This window comes from Paramormyrops kingsleyae, chromosome 9 (genome assembly GCF_048594095.1).
Source record: "Paramormyrops kingsleyae isolate MSU_618 chromosome 9, PKINGS_0.4, whole genome shotgun sequence".
Taxonomy (NCBI): domain Eukaryota; kingdom Metazoa; phylum Chordata; class Actinopteri; order Osteoglossiformes; family Mormyridae; genus Paramormyrops; species Paramormyrops kingsleyae.
Window position 1 is genome coordinate 31,839,651 of NC_132805.1, and position 14,563 is coordinate 31,854,213.

The 14,563-nt window shown below is 40.9% G+C and overlaps 2 protein-coding genes across 2 annotated transcripts; both read left to right on the forward strand.

Moving 5' to 3' along the window:
- The first annotated feature begins 973 nt into the window (after nucleotides 1-973).
- On the forward strand, nucleotides 974-5,116 carry LOC111843554 (coiled-coil domain-containing protein 127-like). The gene is made up of 3 exons (XM_023811219.2): nucleotides 974-1,131; nucleotides 2,608-2,734; nucleotides 4,096-5,116. Exons 2-3 carry the CDS (start codon nucleotides 2,617-2,619, stop codon nucleotides 4,674-4,676), a joined length of 699 nt encoding a protein of 232 aa, XP_023666987.2. The 5' UTR covers nucleotides 974-1,131; nucleotides 2,608-2,616; the 3' UTR covers nucleotides 4,677-5,116.
- A 5,267-nt stretch (nucleotides 5,117-10,383) lies between these two features.
- LOC111843540 (coiled-coil domain-containing protein 127-like) lies at nucleotides 10,384-12,390 on the forward strand. Its single transcript, XM_023811209.2, has 3 exons — nucleotides 10,384-10,483; nucleotides 10,905-11,031; nucleotides 11,234-12,390. Exons 2-3 carry the CDS (start codon nucleotides 10,914-10,916, stop codon nucleotides 11,941-11,943), a joined length of 828 nt encoding a protein of 275 aa, XP_023666977.1. The 5' UTR covers nucleotides 10,384-10,483; nucleotides 10,905-10,913; the 3' UTR covers nucleotides 11,944-12,390.
- Nucleotides 12,391-14,563: the final 2,173 nt, after the last annotated feature.

Below are 14,563 nucleotides of genomic sequence, written 5' to 3' on the forward strand. Positions count from 1 at the left end.
CATAGATGTGCCATTTAGTACCCTAACCGGTCTTTTTCATCACTTTGACTGTATATTATTCTGCTAAATTTAATTCCTAAAATTCCTCTATGGCAAAGTAATGACTATAAAAACAAAGGTTAGCCCTGTCGCTTAGCCACATATTCTGCGTTTTGAGAAGAATTGAACAATAATTAAAGTTTATGCAATATTTAAAAAGTTGAAAATGAACTATATGACCAAATAGAATTTATCTGCCAACAAAGTCGGTCAAATAAGTTGGTGGTATTGCTGTTGGTTGTGCAAACAGATACAAAGCAGTGTCTACAAAATCCTTTTCCCGAAATCGCCTCTATCAAATACAAGATATTTCCATACTGTTATGGCGAGGCATCTCGAGGGAGAAGAGGGACGATCCATGGAGCAGCTCACAACAAACAGGGTTTATTAACAAAGCAGAACACAGAGGGGGAACCAGAAATTATAGGGGCCACAAGGGGTCAATAACAAACAAACAAAAATAGAATTACCTGAAAGTAACCACAAAGTAACACAGCCAAGGAACAGCACAAGACTGGGACCCAACCACAACTACAAAGGGCTAACAAGGGGCCGGTGTGAACTATTACAACTAGAGGCATCAAGGAGTAGGTGAGGTCAATTAACAGTGGATCAAAACACCAGTCAAACAGATCATAGGCAAGGCACAGTCAGGGTAACCATACACAAGATATAAATGAACCATACAAACTACAAGGGATAACATAGAATTAAAATATGACACAAGGCCTCAGGCCAGCCTCAGACTCATAACAGGAGGGGGTGTCAGTCTCTGAGCCATACACTCAACCCACTGAGTAACATGGCAGCATGGGGAGCAAGGAAACACTCCAGGGAACGACAAACGGGTTGGACAACAAGAACAGAAGGTGGGGAAGGTAACTATCCCAGGCAGGGAATGTTTTGGAAATATTTCAGCTATTGGGCGTTTATGTAGGCTATCGCAACTTTGCTTTTCATAACATATTTTTCAGGAAATTTTGGTTCAGTCTGTGTACCTGCCAGGAGAAGCACGGACGCTCTCACTAAAGACGCATCTTTAGATACCATTAATTTACATTCTTGTTATTCTATCTTCAGAAGACCATATCCGTAAGTGATATTAAGATGTTCGTGACCATTATAGTTTGTGCTAGTAATGTAAATTTGTACAGAAATGATGTATGAAACACGCTAGCAGCTAATTACTGTTAGCTTGTATTTTTCTATTTTCCAATCTAAATGTGCTACGAATTTGTGGAAATAATTACATAGAGTATGTGCCCATTCTAGAATTAATGTGAATTTTCTTTTGATCTATTACAGTTTTACAGTTTCTACAGCAAAAAGCTCGGTTCAACGAAATGACAGTCTTGACAATTTTTTGAAGAGTGTTTAGCTGCTGGATATCTGTCCATATAACAGAGAGAGCAGAGTAATACCAAAAAAAATCAAATCTACTTATTTCCGATTATTAGTCAGTATATTTTATGGTTGTAAAATTATAAACCTCATTTTGAAAGCATGTTAATTTTATTGCACCCGAGACTATTTACTGGACTCAAAGTGGCTATAGATAAACTAATACCACTGACTGAGTCCTCGTCTTGCTATATCAAATTAGACTAGTATGAACACATGACATTATTTGAATAAGTATCGTTATATATAAAAGGCTTTTTTAATAATTTAATTGATTTTGATTTGTTAGTGTTTCGAAATACACTGTTTTCACAACGTTAAACAAATAAATTCCTTATCTGAATTATCCTGCTCGATCACCTATCACGTTTCCTTCTAGGGTGTACATGTTGAACGGCATTCAAAATGCCAGACCAAGGTATTAAAATTTACCCGAAAAAATAACTCAGGACTTCAGGTTAAAGCTGGATTTATTTGCCATTAAAAAGGCAACAAAATAAATATTTTATCATCCACCAAATGTTAATTTATCATGTTTTACTTACCCAAAACACAAGAACCATTTAGTGCAGATGAAAAAAAAAAATTCATTGTATAAAATAGAAATATAAACATCCATTGAGTCAAGCGCAAATATATTTGCTTGGAACCTCATTTTAACACCAAGTTACAATTACTAAATTAACAAAAAAACTACAACATTTACCAACACAAGCACACAAAACATTCCACTTGTAGTTATATATAGACATATGCATGTTAACATACCGCACTGTATATAGCAATTAAATTTAAAACTGCGTTGCATTGGTGCTACCTGTACATCGTACGTTGTTAAAATGAAGTTTATTTTTATAAATATGAATACCAAAGAGAATTACATTAGCATTTCTATCCAACAGATCTAGACCTTTTCTTCAAAAGAAAAAACGTGTTGTTTGTTGATACCGCCTGGCCTCACGGTACAAAACAGGTGTTACGGAAAATTCAGTTTAACTAGGCAATCATTTGGGGTTCAGGAACAGATTAAATTCATTTACATTATTTCTTATGGGGCAATTCGACTTTGAACTCGACCAATTCACAACTCAACCAGCTATTTGGAACGAATTAAGATCGTATTTCAAGGTACCACTGTATATTTCAAGGATGTTTATGTTTCATTAGGGCGTTACCATGAACAACCTGAATGATCCCCCAGAATGGAACATCAGACCAGATGAGAGAGGGGACGGGGGCAGTAATAAATGGAATTACGCCCTTATTGTCCCCCTGCTCGGCTTGGCTGCCTGTCGTAAGTAAGGCGTAAGGCCTCGTTCACACGGACTTCTGTACCAGGCGTTTTTCTGGCGTTCGTGGTGAGCGCCGACCATTTTTCTGCTCATTGGAGCAAATCAAAGCGTCCACACGAGCATTCAACACCGGCGTTCGGCCGGCTATGCGTTCAGGTGGCGTCAAATAAACGCTGCATGCAACGTTTTCTTGGCGTCAAATCCCGACGAACGCGAGGAAAACGACGCTATTGCGTTTACATGGCGTTCGGTTAGCGTTCTGGAGGACCGAATATGTCCCATGATTCTGTACGACAACTGCGAGAAACCACATTTTACGGAAAATGTGATACTTGTAATATCGGTATTGTACCAGCAGTGAATTAATCAGCTGCTGGTACAATACCAATATTACGAGTAACCCAACCGACGGATCAACTGGTGCTAATATTTTCGCTTAAAATACCAATTTAAAAAGCTCAGTAGGCAACAGTACAGTATAAACACTGCAATAAGAGATGGGACAGTGCAATGTGGGGAGTGGAACAATAAATATATTCAGTATGCATAAGGTTAGGCAAAATGCAAAGACAACTGGTAAAAGGGCAAACAAATATGCAAACAGTACATCCAAAAGTGTGAACTTCTCCATCTTTCTGGGCAAGGAATCAGGTTCTTCCGAGTGTAACAGAAGTTCTCTGGGAGTGGTTGACCTAGTGAGTAAGAACACATGAAGCAAATGAATTGACCATGAAACAAATCGATCTGCAATTTACCTATAAAATGCATTCACTAATGTGTGATAAAACCAGATTTGTTGTAAACAATGAAAACATTACAGCCCAGAATAAAGTAATGGCTTAACGTTGCCATTTCATTTTGAAATTAAGATAATGATGATTTATAATAATAAATTATGAGTAAGCAAGTGATTTATACATCTGCACTGATCCGTGAATACACCAAAATATTTCATCCATGTCAGAGTCACACACGACATTTGAAAAACCGTATAATTCACGGTATCCTCATAACTTACTGCGGTTGGCTCATAACCATCAAAGTCTTTTGCTTTCAATGTGTATGGTCACATCTAATGATATCTGTTTTCTCTTGTCTTTTACTTCTATGTGGTATGTAAAGATGTACCTTTGGATTAACTAGTTACAACTGTTGACTGATTGACAGGTAATTAGCATGTGATGATCAGTAGGTACATATCCTTTCTGATTTCAGTGCCGCTAATGTTGTAGTGTTTTCATATTTGCTGGTGTGTTTTTGATTTGCTGGCATGTTTTGCCCTTAAGGGCTTCTGTAGATTTCAGATGCAATTAAAGCACTGTATTAAGGAACAACTGACTTTTAAACCTGAATTGCTTCTTAGGGTGGATCTGGGACAGAAATTGTCAGAAGAAAGTCCAACAAGCAAAAGACCAATATGACAGAGACATGAAAATTGTCATCAATAAGCTGGAAAGGAAGCACCAGATTATCGTGATTGAGAACCGCAGGAAAGTAGCACATCTGGAGCTGAAGCTGGAGAAGGAGCGTCACCGTGTCCAACAGGCCATGGCGTCCTTGAAGGAGAAAGAGTGGCAGACAGAGGCCATGAATCTGCTGAATGAGCTTGAGGACGGCCTGATGGAGCGGCAGGACGCCTACTGTAGTTGGACTTTCCCGCAAGACCAACGGCTGCAGATGGAGAAGAACCTTCTTGACAAGGTAGCCAACAGACCTTTTGCCCAGGCGCTGAACATTGAAGGTGCCCTCAAGGATATTTTCATTAAAGATTCGCTCTGTGCTGATCTCGGAAACAAAGACAGGCGCAAGAACGGCAGCCTGATGTGGGTCTACCTGAATAACTGGAAGCAGCACGTGATGCAGCAGAAACACAGGAGGGCAGAGCGGTCGATGGGCGCCGTTCAGCCAAACCAGGACCCAGCTGGGAGCAGGACAAGAACTTAACAAAGGAAACGAAAGGAGATGTTTCACCAGACAAGGCTGGGAAAATGGCGTGGCTCATGCTTTGTGTTGCTGTTTTACTGTCCAGTGCACTTTACTGTAACAGAAAGGTGTTGTGGTTCATTTGGAGAATAATGGCAAATAAGCATTTATGTACAGGTTTAGCTGCATTTTTAGACACAGACTCAAAACTGCAACTGAATTCATGCATGGAAATATCACCGTCGACCTTCATTACAGATCATACACCAGAAGTCCAGTGCCACATAAGGTCATAGGTGTATTACCAATTAACTCTTAAATCATGGTTAAAATAAGACAGACATCTGAAGTGGATGATGTCTGAGGTGTGATGTTGTACCTTTGAGCTGTGTATTATCAATATGTCAATAAAATTCCAGGTTAGGGTGTGTGCTGTGGTAAATAATAAAATAATCAACTAATTTGTCGTTGGTTTTTTTGAGTTCACTGAATAACATTCTACACTAATTCATGGTATTAGTTCTATTTACACAGACCTTTCCAGAACATTAATCAAATATCAAAAATTAATATATTTAGTAATAATGTGTGCATTATTTTGCAAAACTGAAATGATCTTGAAGCATATGAAAAAAAAACATTTATTTTGCATAACATAAGGTTCATTATCTTATGATCTGTCAAATACAGTTAAATCCTATGCATGTTGGAAATTGCCAACTTACATATTGCATTTTGTAACGGAGAGTGTAAAACCAGATTTGATATTTGACTTGCCTGTCAGCCCAGAATTACGAATGAGTCATTATTCCATCTCGTGGCAAGTGTTTTTCTTGGAAGCTCCTGTTGACGTTCAGATTTTTTTGTTGGAAACATTTTCTTATGAATTCCAAATCAGAACTACATACATAATGAAACCGATGTGGATCATGTGGGTCATAATCCAATACTCCAAAGATAATCAAATAAAAGCTTTTAGCCATTTTCTTTATGCTGATACATTTACACTGCATTTTATATCCAAATGATGCATATGACATTTTTAATGATGAAGAGAGCGAAGAGGATGGTGAAGAGGGGGCTACTTGTGCTGCTAAATGAAACTAGTTGAAGAGTAACCCTGAATATTATATTTGCAACAACTTTTTTGATTCTACCACGTAACGATGTAGATAACTTTGCATACTGGCTATGTAAGGAAATGGTGCCCATCTGGAAAATTAGTGTGTACTTTGCTAAGAGTGTTAAAATAAGACTCTCCTCTATGATGATCACATCCCATAGTGAGGTTGGAGGAAGAACTCAAATGGACCAGGAACAACAGAAACTCAGCCACGAAGTGGGAGATATACTTAAACAACTCACTTCACTTCAAGTTACATTCCTGCATTTAGACATGTCTCTGTCTTAGACATCAGTGTGTTGGCAACTATCCAGGGTTGGTTCCTGCTTGCACCCATTGTTCTTGAGATAAGCTCTGGTCCCCCCCATAGCCCCAGCTGGGATTAAGCAGTTACAGTGATGGATGGACTACAAGGGATAACATAAAACCAAACTATGACACAAAGGCCTCAGACTCATGAGAGGAGGGGGCGTCAGCCTCTGAACCGTACACACAGCCAACTGAGTTACATGGCAGCAGGGAAACACTCCACATTACACAGGGACAGATGGAGACTGACCATGACACATGCAGCAGAAGACAAATCTCTTTTCATCACCAGTTCTTTTTTGCTTTTTTCCTCTTCACTCATTTTTGTGTAATTTCTCACGAACGCAACACGTGGTCTATGAATGAGTCTCGGAGAGTACATACAGAGCTCATGCAAAGTGGCAAACATTAGACTGATCGTTTCATTGCTGTTTTTGCATAAACTAGATAATGTTGAAAACGAAACATTTTTTAAAACGGCAAAGCTTGCTTTTCTATTAGTGCCAGTGGGTTTTGCATGTCCCAGCAATTGCAAAAAGTCCCTTGTATGTATTTTTTATTGTAAATACATGTCGTATTTCCCTATTGTTGCACAAGTGTATTTCCCCATGTCTTGCATGAACCCTGTATATGATCCTTGCGCGTCTTTACTGTTGTTTAAGTTATTTACCTTGTGTGAGCTTTACCGTCCGTTGTCCAACCTCCCTATGTTTCCATGTCATACTTCGTTCGTTGCTCATTACATGTTTGTTATAGTCCTGTTAAGGACAGTAATAAATGAGCATGTTTTTCCTGGCAGGCAGGTTTTCTCGTCCATTTCACCTCCTGCGATATCTCGGTGTTCCCGGCGCTACAATAGCGTCTGTTTTGTTTACTGTGACTCATCAAAAATATTATTGCGCAGCTTGTTGATGGTTTTCACCCAGCAGACTATTGCGGTCCTTGCGATATAACAACTGCATGCGCTTGAAATGCCACACCGATATTAACATTGCACATCGGGAAGGTCTAGTACTGGGGGAGGCAGAGTGGCGGAGCAGGTATCTCTATAGCAACACACCAGTACTCTGAGTGTGTAGTTCACCTTGTATGTCTGCGGCTTTGATGAATCCTCCATTACCCTCCCACTGTCCAAAAACATGCAATATAAGTGAATTACAGTGCCTATGTTAACTGTACTTGTAACTGATATCCCGTGATATGACCGGCCTTTTAGGTAGGAACCAAACCACTGCCATGCTGAGCCACAAATTCCAAGACACATAATGATGGAGAGGAAAGTCTTGTGGTTGACTGTGTCGAATGTACTGAAAGGTCAAGAAGGATGAGGACAGATGACAGTTTGGCCGCTCTGGCAGCAAGTAGCTTCTCAGTGACAGCTAACAGGCAGTCTGTCTGTGGAATGTGCTGCTTTGAAGCCAGATTGGTTAGGCTCATGGATGGTTGTTCTGAGAGAGATAGAGTGACAGTTGATTGAAAATTGCATTCAAGGATTTTTGAAAGAAAAGAGAGAAGTGATATTGGTCGGTAGTTTAATCACATTCAACACTTTGCAGTGTATTCAAAATGTACATAAAGTGTACTGTACTGTAAGATTATATCACCCAGCCCTATATGGGGGCGGCATGTGGCTCAGTGAGCTAAGTCTGTGTGCCTGTGATCTGAAGGTCACCAATTCAAACCGAGCTTCAGCACGTCTGTAGGTCCTTGAGTAAGGCCCTTAACCCCCAGCTCCCTGGGTACCACAACAGGTGGCTGCCCTTCATAGCCAGCTTACTCTTGCCTACAAAGAGCAAGTTGGGGGAGGCATAAAGAGAATTTCCCCACAGGGATCAATAAAGTATCAACTGATATGATACCACCTCAAAAAGACCTCTAAAAGCACCATACGTGACAATTATAAGCAGAGACCACAAACATCATCAGAAACCAAAAGAATGAGATAATCCATCCTGGCCACTGGGAATGGTGTCTCCTGAGTATGACGTTAAACTGCATCCAGCTCTGCAAGTGATACTCCAACTTTTTAAAATTTTGGCAGTTGGTGGCAGGATTGGCACTCCAGCCACCGTAAAACTCACAACAGCTCGAAATAAACAGACATGATACCGTTCTGCTCTCCGCGGGAGTAGCTCTGCTGCAGCTGACCGCAGGAAGGCTGCACGCACCATGAAGGGGACGGGGGAAAGCCTTCGGGGACCCCATCCCCGGACGAGTCGAAACGGTGAAACTGCCCGTCTGAGAGTGAGGAGTGCGGCCAGAGCACATTGCTGGACAGCATACTGTGGATGGCGGCCCCCAAGAAAAGACGCACTATAGAGGTCAACCGCTGCCGAAGGCGAAACGAACACAAACTTATTCCCGTTAAGACACTGGAGCTAATCCAATCCAATGTCTAGTAAAATTCTGATATATTCTGAGTTTGTTGTCTTTTTGCATCAAAAACATGGGTAACTAAATTCTTCAGCAGTTAATCGTTTATATAAATTGAGCATCCGTCTGCTATTTAAGTAATTACATTGTGCTTATAGTATTGATGGACCTGGGGTCCAGCTAGATAAGGTAGATGTTGACTTTCTAAGTTAGATGTCCTTTCATTCCAAAACAACATAGAGTGTGGACAAAAGCACATCCTGTGTGGATTCTGCTATGAGAGAGTCTGTCGGGAAATGGCTCTGAGGCACCTCCCCAGAGAGACATCATGGGCAGATGCTCGAACCACCTCATCTGGCTCCTTTCGATGTGGAAGAGCAGCAGCTCCCCCTCCTGATTGTGTGAGCAACTCACACTATGGCAAAGTACAGACGCCCTGTAAGGAAGCTCATTTATGCTAAATGTATAAGCAGCCTCGTTTCAGGTTCTAGGTAAGCGGACAAACAAACTGCGATTCAGAAGACCCTTATGATGGAAGAGGACCATGTAACATCACCCAGATTAGGGAGACCGGGGCCCTGCCCTAGAGCTAGGCCTGGGGGGTGGGGGGGGGGCAGACGAGCGCCTGGTGGTCAGGCCTCTGAGTTATGTGGATCCACTACCCTGTGGGCCCTCCTTCTGCCAGGGGGTCGGGTGCTAGGTGGATCGGGCAAGAGTCAAAGGCAAAAGCAACACCAAACTCACCCAACCACAGAACTTGATTTGTGCAATGAGGCATAGCCATGCTGAAACAGAAAAGTGTCTTCCCCAAACTGCTCCAAAGAAGATGGAACCAGAGAATTGTCCAAAATGTCTTGATACGCTGAAGCATTAAGAGTTCCCTTCACTGGACTAATATTATGTTTTGTTCAAGAGCACCTATATTGAACATCATTCAAAATGCCAGACCAGCGTATTAAAATCTACAGGAAAAATAATTGAAGACTTAAGGCTAAAGCTGGATTCATGTGCCATTAAAAAGGCAACAAAATAAATATTTGATCATCCACCAAATGTTAATTTATCATATTTTACTTACCCAAAACACAGGAACCATTTACTGCAGATGAAAATATTTTTTCATTGCATAAAACAGAAATATAAACATCCATTGAGTCATACTTAAATATATTTGCTCATTTTAACACCCAATTCCAATTACTAAATTAACAGAAAACTACAATATTTACCAACACAAGCACACAAAACATTCCACTTTTAGTTATATATAGACATATACATGTTAACATACAGTACTGTAAATATGAATTAAATTTAAAACTGTGTTGCATTGGTAGTACCTGAACATTTCACGTTGTTAAAATGAAGATTTACTTTTATAAATGTGGGTACCATAGAGATTTCCGTTAGCATTTAACGAATGCTTTTGTATTAAAACTGTTCTGGAAATTCCCCTTACACGTCCAAGTGCGTTTGCAGATACATCTCGGCAGGTAATTCTATCCGTACGTAGAACTTCTGCAGGCAAAGAAGACAAATTAATTTGTGTAAGTGTATTTCTTATAAAATATTTATAAACTACGAAGTAATGACAGACTATAATACAAATAAAAGACATAATGAGCAGAACAATATTATTCTACAGACAAAACCCGGTACGAATAACCCACCGGTAAAACGCACCGCAGCGCTCTGTTTGGGCCTCTCATTGGAACATACCATTTGCTCAAATATATAGAGGAAACGTAGAAAAGGCATATAGTAAATATTATAAAGTTCATAGATGTGTTCAAGCTTAACTACATAAACTATTAAATCTTTAAAGCTTAATATTTTAAAAGCTTAAAAATGATATTAACATTATCTCTATTACGCGAGTCCTAGAATTTTCTAAAACGGCTCTCCCTGCGAGACGAAACGACAGCTTTACGCAAATCGCGCAAACCAGGAATTACATAACGCTTGTCTTAGCTTCGGCAAAGTGAATGTGCGGTGGCTGGACGAAAGCGGATTGCAATCCAAGGTTAGTGAGCAGGACTGAGCGGCTGGCTGATCGCTCGTATTCATACTTACCGTGTTTCTGCCCAGCGGAATAACTTTGGGCCGCGGAGATGGCAGCCCGTCAATTGCTCGAAATGCGGTGGGAACCCACTGCGGCTTTGTGAGCATGGGCCTGAATAAGGTGGATCACACTCATTTTAGTACGCATAAGCAAAGGTCCGATGCAATAAGCTATTTAACCACGAGCAGCCGACGGTAATATTTTGAATATGCTTGTATAGAGCAATCTAATAAATAACTGGTGCAGTTTTGCAACTTTGCAGCGAGACATTTTTAGACACAGTAGTTCAGCTATACTGTACAAAGCCGGTTTAGTAAGAGAAGGCGGCTTTCGGATCGGGATGCATGCACTGTATGTCTTAAGGATGTTTATGTCTCATCAGGGCGTCTCCATGAACAACCTGAATGATCCCCCAGGATGGAACATCAGACCCGATGAGCGAGGGGACGGGGGCAGTAATAAATGGAATTACGCCCTTCTTGTCCCCCTGCTCGGCTTGGCTGCCTTTCGTAAGTATAATAACCATTCGTCACCTTTAGCTGTCCTGCCATGCAGATTTTTTTTTGTTTTTCTACACTGAGTATGTGACTTAGTTTGAAGTGGCAAACTTGTAGGACATTTTAAAAAATAATAATTTAAGGATTTCAGATGCAAATAAAGCACAGTGTTTATTATGGTACAATTGACTTTTGAACCTAAATTGCTTCACAGGGTGGATTTGGACCAGAGAGTCTCAGAGGGAAATCCAGCAGGCAAAAGACCAGTATGACAGAGACATGAAAGCTGTCACCAGCGAGCTGGAAGGGAAGTACCGCGAGACCCTGATTGAGAACCGCAGGACAGCAGTACATCTGGAGCTGGAGCTGGAGAAAGAGCGTCACCGTGTTCAAGGCTACCGGGAGGCCATAGCCTCTCAGAGCCGGCAGCTGCTGGAGGAGCGAAAACGGCTGCAGCGAGAGCGAGAGACTGTGGAGGCAGAGAAGACGAGGCTCCTACAGACCGGGGCGGCCGGTGCCGTCTTCCAGAGCATGCTGGAGAGGGAGAACATGTGGGAGCTGAGGGCCAAGGCTCTGCTGAAGGAGTTCGAGCAGGGCCTGGTGGAGCGACAGGATGCCTACTGCAGTGTCCTTCTCCCCCGAGACCGACGGCTGGAGATAGAGAAGAACCTTCTGGTCAAGGCGGCCAAGGAACCTTTGGCCATGGAGCTGAACATGGAAGGTGACCTCAAGGACATTTTCAGGAACGATCGGCACTGCGCTGACCTCATGAACACAGACAAGCGTAAGAACGGCAGCCTGATGTGGCTCTATCTGAGATACTGGCAGCTGCAGGTGACGCTGCAGAAACACAGGAGGGCAGAGCGGTCGATGGGCGCCGCTCAGCCAAACGAGGACCCAGCTGGGAGCAGGACAAGAACTTAACAAAGGAAACGAAAGGAGATGTTTCACCAGACAAGGCTGGGAAAATGGCGTGGCTCATGCTTTGTGTTGCTGTTTTACTGTCCAGTGCACTTTACTGTAACAGAAAGGTGTTGTGGTTCATTTGGAGAATAATGGCAAATAAGCATTTATGTACAGGTTTAGCTGCATTTTTAGACACAGACTCAAAACTGCAACTGAATTCATGCATGGAAATATCACCATCGACCTTCATTACAGATCATACACCAGAAGTCCAGTGCCACATAAGGTCATAGGTGTATTACCAATTAACTCTTAAATCATGGTTAAAATAAGACAGACATCTGAAGTGGATGATGTTTGAGGTGTGATGTTGTACCTTTGAGCTGTGTATTATCAATATGTCCACTGAATTCTAGGTTAGGGTGTGTGCTGTGGTAAATTATAAATTATAAAATTATCAAGTAATTCTTTGTGTTTTTTTTTTCTTGAGTACTGAATAATATTCTGCTATCCTCTCATTCATGGTATTAATTAAATACTCAGCTTTTAGGTTAATTGTCTGTAACCCTAAATCATTGTCCTTGCATTAATTAGTACATTAACAGTTTACATTTATTTAGTAGATGCTTTTGTCCAAAATAACAAACAAGAAAGTCACTAGAGCAATTAGGCCCTGTTTGAAACTGCTCTGCCAAGCCTGGGATCCAAACCAGCAACCTTCTGATAACAAGCACAGTGCCTTAACCCACAGAGCCACTCACTACACCATCAAAATGGTAAAAACCCTCGATGCTTCATTAAAAGCCTACTGATGCTTAGCTTTGTTACGCTGAGGACAGCCTACAATGATCTAAAGCTGGCCTGGGATCAGAGTGGGACACTTCAGCATTCTGTAAGACGATGCCATCCATGTCCACCAGGCATGGTTTTTCTTACATCAGTATATCATTAAAAGATAATGGTACATTATACCACTCTTTTTGTGATTACCTTCGACAGCTTGATAATTTCAATCTGCTTTTGGTGTTGTAGTCGCTTAAGCTTTCATAAAACACTTTGAGGTAGCTGTATAGAGATGGGTTGTATTTGAGCATAAAGTCATCCATAGCTGCTTGTCCAATACTTAACAGTGAAACACATGCAACCGTATTACATAAATCCAAGAAATATTCATTCACTCAGACTGTATTTACAATGACATTTCAGAAAAAAATAAATAAGGAAAATGTATATATTTAGTAATAATGTGCTATTTGCAAAACAAAACTGAAATGATCTTGAAGCATATTTTGTCCTGAAGCAAAACATTCAAATGGAAAATATGATGGGACTTTCTTTTTGTTAGACATTATCTTATCATCTGTTGAATACAAATAAAGTGGAAATTGCTGACTTACATATTGCATTTTGTAACGGAGAGTGTTAAACCAGATTTGATATTTGACTTACCTGTCAGCCCAGAATTACGAATGAGTCATTATTCCATCCAGTCCACCATTTGGCAAGTGTTTTTCTTGGAAGCTCCTGTTGACGTTCAGGATTTCTTTTTTGGAAACATTTTCTTATGAATTCAAAATCAGAAGTGCATAATGAAGCAGGTGTAGATCATGCGGTTCATAATTCAGAACTCAAAAATAATCACCAGCTTTTGGCAGTTTTATTTATGCTGATACATCAACACTGTATTTTATATCCAAATGATGCATATGAGGGTGGTGATGATGAAGAAGGGGGGGAAGAGGATGGTGAAGAGGAGGCTACCTTTGCTGCTAGATGAAATTAGTCAAGTTGAATATTCAAATTTGTAACGACTGTTTTGATTCTACCACATAACGATGTAGATAGCTTGGCATACTGGTTATGTGAGGAAATGGTGCCCATCTGGAAAATTAGTTTGTACTTTGCTAAGAGTGTTACAGTAAGACTCTCCTCTATGATGATGTCAGGGTCAGCGCCCGTCCGTCCCGCCCTTCATGTCTCTTCCCTGCTTGACCAGCAGGTGTTGCTGACCATCCTGTTCCCTCCTCTGTTTTAGTTCTAAGTTCCTGGTGCATTTCCCCTGTTCCTCAGACTGCCCAATTAGTTGAGTGTGCACCCTTAAGACTATAAACATTCTGGTCCTTCTGGTGATTTAAATATTACCAGTTTTTCCTGTGTTTGGTGTTGTTTGTCTTTGTCTTTGCTTTTGACGTACCCTGCTGTGCCTGGTTTTCTATTTGTGTAGCCTTGTGTTCCTAGTCTTTTCCAGTGGTATTACCTTAGTGTTTGTTAGATTCCCTGGTTCCTGTTCCTTGTTAATTGTAAACTGTTCACCTGTTGCCTGCCCCTGATTGGTTAATTGATTATTACGTTCACCTGTCCCTTGTTTGCTCTGCTTGCCTGTGTGTCTCTAAGTGCCTGTGTCCTTGCTGTTCTGTAGTCTGTCATTGTCCCTGTCCCTGTGCGTTAGGAGTTCTCTTTGTTTCTTAGTCCTGCTGTCTGTGTTGCTGTGTTCTCTGGTGTTATTTTATGGTTTCTTTATTTGGTTCTCGTTTTCCCTGTTAGTTTTAGTAATTCCTAGAACATTTTCCAAATACATTTGCCAAAAAGTGGGGCGTTGTGTCACAACCCATCCTGTCAATTTCCCGGTATGACCAGC